The sequence below is a fragment of the Papaver somniferum genome, chromosome 10 (genome assembly GCF_003573695.1).
Source record: "Papaver somniferum cultivar HN1 chromosome 10, ASM357369v1, whole genome shotgun sequence".
In the NCBI taxonomy this organism is placed as follows: domain Eukaryota; kingdom Viridiplantae; phylum Streptophyta; class Magnoliopsida; order Ranunculales; family Papaveraceae; genus Papaver; species Papaver somniferum.
The window spans coordinates 158,687,086-158,694,208 of NC_039367.1; the positions used below are offsets into that span (position 1 = coordinate 158,687,086).

A 7,123-nucleotide genomic window follows, 5' to 3' on the forward strand; every position below is an offset into this window, starting at 1 on the left:
GAATTCTGAAAGAAGCAGAACTTGAAACTTGTAATCCAACTAAGATACCAATGGAGTTTGGACTTAAAGTTTCAAAGGCACAAGAAGAAGCTGAGATTGATCCAACGAGTTATATAAGAAATGTTGGATGCCTAAGATACTTATTACACACAAGACCAGATTTGGCTTTCTCTGTGGGAGTAGCAAGCCGTTATATGCAGAGTCCACTCAAGTCTCATGGTGATGTAATAAAACAGATATTGAGATATCTAAGAGGCACAATCAACTGTGGATTGATGTATGGTTGAGGAGGATCAAAAGGAATTGTTGGGTATAGTGACAGCAGTCATAATATTGACTAAGATGATGGAAAAGGTACAACTGGTCATATATTTTATCTAGGTGAAGCACCTATTACATGGTGTTCACAGAAGCAAGACATTGTAGCCTTCTCATCTTGTGAAGCTGAGTTTATGGCCGCAACAGAAGTAATTAAACAATCAATATGGCCTCAAGAACTGTTGGGTGAAATCAAAGAAAGAGAACCTGAAAAGTTCTCATCAAGTTTGATAATAAGTCTGCAATTTCACTCACTAAAAATCCAGTGTTTCATGGGAAGACGAAACACATTCACAAAAGGTACCATTTAATACGAGAATGCATCGGGAAGGAGGTCATTAATGTTGAACACATACCAGGAACTGAGCAGAAAGCAGATATATTGACAAAGGCATTACCTCGGATCAAGTTTGAAGAAATGAGACAACTGATTGGAGTACAAGATATGTCACGGGTAAGGTTGAAGCTTAAGGGGGAGAATGTTGGATTAACTTCAACATAGAAGTCACTAACAAGATGGTTAGGACAAGATTAGGAAATTGATGTAATCCTAAGGAAATTAGAAGTCATCTAGTTCTAAGAAAAGGAAAGACATATAATAAGGTAATAGGACTAGGAAAAGGAATTCATAGTTCTATATAAATATGATCACCAAAGTTATGGTTGATCATATGAGCAAGATTAGAACTTGTGTTTAGTTTTGAGAGATTTTCTAAACATCAATAAAGAGAGTTACCTTATATAAGCTAAGTTTCATCTTACAGTTGCCATTACCTACTGTGTTTTGGTATAGGCGAAAAACCAAGCTATCTCATGACCACGATAATACAGGCCGGAGAGAACCAAATCCAAAGAGTGGTATCTGTACAGTATATTGGATTTGAAGATTTAATTTTTTGAGAAAATGATCATGAGGCAGCAACCCCTTATTTTAAAAGGGAGGATCATACGTAGTCTCATTAGAGCTAAATCCATAGGAACTATAGATGTATATTATATTGGATTTGAAGATTTTGTATGATCAGGACTTGGGTTTGAGTTGGACACTTGGTTCCAAATTTTGATTTGGATTAACATTTCCAGTAGCTTTACTGGAATATACGTGGGTAGACTACATACCGTAAAACATTGCACAATTAAAATCTTGGGTAAGCATATTTTCTATGCTTAGTTATTTTTGGTGATTGGAAAATGATTGAGAATTTCATGCCAAGTCCAAGAGATTGGATTTGAAGATCTCTTTAGAAATTACTGTTGTGTATATTTGATACTGATCAAACAAGTAATATGCAAATACGATTTATTGGTCGCGTGATAATAGGGGAGCATTGTCATGAATGCTCTATGATTAGAAAACCAATTAGAGATCACCAATATTGATTGTTCAGGAAACAATTTTATTTTATGGTACAGATATAATTCTTTCCATCGGAATTATAAAATTTAAAGTCCGAAAGTAATAATTGTTAAGATAATAATTGCACGACATGAGCATAATTCTAGTAATAAGAATTATAGGTTCCAAAATCTGGAAAATGGCATGTCTTAAATGACAGCGAAAGGTGAAATACCGATTGATATGTAACATATTGGAAGATTTGGCGGCCGACCAAATATCCAACGATGGGGTGTTACAATATTACCAACACATAAATTATGAACATTTTCATTACATTATGTAAAATGTTAAATAGACATTGACTATGTATTTGGGTATAAATTTGTAGATGATTGGACACAAGTACAGGAGTTGCTCATCGTGATAATGTGCTTGTTGAAATAGCAAGAAAGTTACCTTCAAATTTTCTATGCCTCTAGTGTATGCAAGTCTGTAATGGATTTTTGTGAATAACTGTAAATGTTAATTAGGATCATTAGAGAAGTTACAGTTATTTTGTAAAATCAAATAGGAACATTTTTAATAATGTTTTCTGAATTGATTGCATGAGTAGATGCAATTAATGAGGAGGAATGAATTAAAACCTAACTTGTAGAGAACCCATTTTCGGAAGAAGCCATCTCAAACGGTATTGATTAATTGTGAATCATGCTATGATTTATAACGTCTTTAACAAAGACTTATAATGAAAATTCGAGACATACAAGTCTTGTGCATTGAACGGTAAGTCAATTACTCAAGGAAGGATTAATTGCAGTTGACCATTGAAACGGAGGAAAAATTTGGCAGATACATTTATGAAGATTCTCCCGAAGGAAATGTTTTCAATGAAGTATACAAAAATGGGACAAAGGTATGTGAAAGAAGGTTTATCGCCCATAGCAGAAACACAACCTATGTTTTGAAAAAGATAAACAAAGTTTAATGTGGTACCAACAAGTTATGGATGTGGGTCCAAGAGCATAGCTTACTGGTATCCCATCAACTCCAGTAAGGAGGAAGTCAGGGTTTTAATCCCCGCCGCCGTAAAGGTTTGTGGTAGATTAGTTGTATAGTGGGTTGAGCGGTGTTGGGTCTGGAAGTGGGGCCAGTCCAATAGGCTGGGTTTGGGTAGGGGCCTGGGTCCGGTTTTCGCGTATCAGCAAAAAAAAAAAAAACAAGTTATGGATGTGATTACGGTGCACTAAGTAAAAACTTCTCATTTATGTTTATTGCAGTGATTCTGCAAGAAAAAAAAGGGATGGATGAAAATCCTTAATAAGTCTAACTTTTATCACAAGGTGTTTCGTAGAAACACCTTCGAGACTTACATATATGAGTTTGGAAATCAGGACGTTTCCCAAGAGAAAAAGACCATTCTCTAAAGAAGACTCATGAATCCAGGATAATCACAAAGACGTTAATGTGCTGAGCTACAAAACACAAAATCTCTGAAATCAGTATGTGTGGAGATTCCGGTTTTATCACATGGGGTACTTGGTTCCAGACTGGTTTCACCACCACTGAACCCCGATAAGTCTTTGAATTTCTTACACTAAGTGAAGGTTCAAATCCAAAAGATACCTATCATTTATGTATTGATTTCAACGATGATGCTTATTTCCCCACCGAGCTTGAACTACGTTGGCTTGATCCCACTCGGGTACGTAGGCAGTCACCTGAGTGATGCATCCACTCCAGTTTTGTAAGTTTTACTTTGTCTTATTTTCATGTTTTTTGGTTATTGAAAATAGGGGGAGATTGTTGGATATTTTCAATAATATAGAAAATAAAATGGTTTTCGTTTTTGGTTTGCCACTACGACGGGGAGCATACTGCGCCTAATAGATGCAATGGAGAAAAGGCATATCCAAACGGTGTGATTGTTCACAAGAGACATATTCATTCTCATCAGACACTATTGGTGTCTTTTGAGAATCAAGAGGCATCTACAATAGGCATGAGTCCCCTATAAGTAGTGATGATTTATTTCCATTCAATAATGGAAAAACACAACAAATCTCAGATTTCTTCTCACACTAAGTATCATCAGATTCTAAATAGTATGTGGTCTTGGTTGGGTCAAGGGAGTACAACTCTTGAATCTAACATCGTTGTTAGGATTTGATTGTATCTTGAAAGCAATATTTCGTTGACCGATTGTACTCGCTAATTATTTGGGAATGGTCGAAATAATTGCTGAAAAGAATCGCAAGGCCTTGAAACTCCAGTGATTCAACATTCTTTTGTGTTTTCTGTTTTTTCATCCTCTATTTTGGTCAAGTTTTTTCCAACAATAAAATCAGGATGTTCAAACCCCATAAGTTCAAAACGGAAAGGCGAAGGACCCGGGATGGATCAGATGAGACTAAAGAGGAGCGGTAAGTGGTCAGAAGTTGGCCTTGTCTTTTCCAACTGAGAAGCAAAAGGATATTTTTGCTGAAATTCAGGCGAGATTAAAAAACGATCAATTCTACATAAGATTGCTCAAATTTAGACCAAGTATACTTTGAACCTTTGATTGATACTATTAAACATTCATGGGGTTTGCAGCTGCAAACATTTTACACTCTTCGTCATAAAGTTCTCAACAAAGATTTTAGGAGAGAACAAGAACCAGCTTACATGCAACATTTAAATTTCGCAACTATGATGTTCACGCCAATGGCTAGCTTGAAGAGCCACCCAATTATAAAACCCGCGCACACGTTGACAAAATAGTTACCTCTAGTTAAAAACTCTAGAGGTAACTATTTTGGTCAGTTCTTAAATTAGTTCTTGGGTCGGCCTAGTGTGAGCCCAATTATATTACTTCTAAAACTCTACTCACCAACATGACGTTTCAAGGGTTTCCGTATGATTCGTTCTAAGTCATTGATTTAAACTTCCGACTTATCTCAATTTGGTTCAAAGTCTTCCTCGAACAACTTTTATCTTAATTATCTCAGCAATTTTTAGGTGATTTATTCTAGGTTAGAATTTTAACTGTTGGTTTTGTTTTGAGAAAGCGAATATTAGCTGCAGTGCTGCACCCCTAACGTTGAGATAGTGGCTGGCATCATGCACAGAGGTTCAACAGAAATTGTTGAGACAGATCGCCCGAAATGCAAAGAGGAGACTGTACCACCTGATGATGTAGTTGATCATCCTCTCGACCGGTATCGCATATATAATATTGTGACTGGATCACTTATATTTGGTTATTACTATGGTAAGTATGATTAGTTAGCTTTTTCAATTTTTATTTTTATTTTTTAAGCTAATAATTGTTTTCTGTTTATATAACAAATGAATGATATTAACTAGGATGTACAGAAAGACAGAAATTTGAATTCGTAGTAGTAATTGATTCTATAATCAGTAAATGGATCCTGATTATAAGCTAAAACTCCTAACAAGGTATTTCTAATTCTTCAGGATTTATCCTCTCGAGATTTTATATCCAAGATGATATCCAGTCGATTAAACAGGTAAGTATGTACTTATATTGATTCATTTTCTGATTTACATATCCCATACTCATAAAACTAAAATTATAATGATTTCCATACCAATTTTTAAAATTCATAGGAAATCATACGGACAGGTGTACTAGGGGCAGTGATTGGTTCGGCAATTGGGGGTTGGATAAACGACTTTCTAGGTCGAAAATTTGCAATCTTATTTGCCAATGCATTGATATTCGTCAGTGGAGTTCTACTGTCTATTGGTGACTGTTCCTCTGATTGTTGGTTGGCAACTGTTTGGAAGACATATATAGGTTTGGGGGTCGGAATGGCATCAATAACCTCACCTATATACATATTAGAAGTTTCTTCAACTCATCTTCAAGAACACCTTCATACTCGAAATTGTATGCTTTTTGCTGTTGGAAAATTCATCTTCTTTTGTGCTGATACCACAGTTACTTCTTACATTCAGGTACACTTATAATTGCTAGTAAATCCTATCTCGCAAGATTAACATCTTCAGTTCATTTATTTTAAAAAATGAATCATTGCAGGAGCTAGAGAAGACTTCGGATTATATGATCGCAGTAGTAGGGGTTCCAGCTCTACTTCAATTTGTGATAATGTTGTCGCTCCCTGATTCACCTATTTGGCTATATAAAAGAGTTAGTATTGAAACATGGAGTTTGTTAATTTCTCATATACTTTTTATTTGTTGTCGATAATAATTTTTTAAAACACAGAACCGGAAAGAGGCCGCAATTAAAGAAGCTTTGAGGAAAATTTACAGTTCTGATGAAGTTGAGAAAGAGCTTGGTGCATTAAGTATGTCAATTAAGAATGAAACAGATTGTCAAGATGAAAAAGACTCTTCTGTTAGGAGTATCTTGCTTAGGATAAGGACAACATGGGCTAATCCTTTAGAACGCACAAAGATTGTTGTTAGCATTGGTGTGCAAGTCGCGGAACAGTTAATGAGTGAAAACATGATAATGTATGTTCTTCCCTGTATCATAAGGATGGGTGGCATCTTTGTATCACCGAACCCTAAATGGGACATCTGGTACATGAAGTTTTCTTTATTAATGTGGTGTGGTCTATATGGTATTCATGGTTCAGGTCTTCCTTACTTTACTATAAAACTTCGGAGGAGGAAAACTTTGCTTGTCAAATCATACCGTATGATGGTGGGTCTTTTTGTGTTAAGCGTCATCTTTATAATATCACCAGATAATACTGAAGGAGTGAGTAAATTGGAGACTGTCACCCATTTTGGTGATAGTGCATGTTCGAGTTATATTTCAGCTCCAGATGCAGATACATGGAACTGTGCGACATGCCTTCGAGCAGGATGTGGGTTTTGCGCTGGCATTGATGACAAACTCATGGTAAGGAAATTGTTTACTCTAATTCCCACTAACCTAGTTTTGATTGATACTTCATTATTTGTTCAATGTGCAATTGCAAAATAAGCATGGATTTTTTTATTTTTTATTTTGTTACTACTGATGAATGGTTCTTTCCTTCTACACAGCGTGCACCTGGCGGTGCCTGCTTGACGATAGAACCTAATGGGACATCAGCATCCTGTTTGGCTGAACATCGGATTTGGTTCACACAAGATTCCGTCACAAGGCATTGCGGAATAAGTCTTCCTGGAGCAGCATCTATTGGATTTTTACTAGTCTGTGTTGTTCCCTATACATTTGCGTTGGAATCACATATGTGTTCAAGGATGTACAAGGCAGAAGTTAGAGGCAAACTTGTCGGGACGGTTGCAGCGACTAACTGGATCTTCTTCCTTGCGGTCATTGTATTATCTTATATAATAAATAAAGTTGTAGGGTTTCCCTTCTCAATGCTACTCATCAGTTTGATTTCTTTCTCTGTTACTCGGTTGATCAAATGGTCTTATTTGTCGGTACCTGAGATGAAAGGTTCCTTCCAGTCGGAAGATAGTCAGTCAAAAGTCAGTTGA

At 36.2% G+C, this 7,123-nt stretch overlaps 1 protein-coding gene across 1 annotated transcript; it reads left to right on the forward strand.

Moving 5' to 3' along the window:
* Nucleotides 1-4,642: 4,642 nt before the first annotated feature.
* On the forward strand, nucleotides 4,643-7,123 carry LOC113316694 (probable inositol transporter 2). Its single transcript, XM_026564842.1, has 6 exons — nucleotides 4,643-4,907; nucleotides 5,114-5,166; nucleotides 5,267-5,617; nucleotides 5,700-5,810; nucleotides 5,889-6,533; nucleotides 6,680-7,123. Exons 1-6 carry the CDS (start codon nucleotides 4,757-4,759, stop codon nucleotides 7,121-7,123), a joined length of 1,755 nt encoding a protein of 584 aa, XP_026420627.1. The 5' UTR covers nucleotides 4,643-4,756.

Excerpts from the sequence above, each read along its gene's own strand:
- LOC113316694 (XM_026564842.1), top strand. The coding sequence starts at position 4,757 with ATGCACAGAGGTTCAACAGAAATTGTTGAGACAGATCGCCCGAAATGC. Across the intron at positions 5,811-5,888 it reads CTATTTGGCTATATAAAAGA|AACCGGAAAGAGGCCGCAAT; the intron begins GTTAGTATTGAA and ends TTTAAAACACAG. Across the intron at positions 6,534-6,679 it reads GCATTGATGACAAACTCATG|CGTGCACCTGGCGGTGCCTG; the intron begins GTAAGGAAATTG and ends CCTTCTACACAG.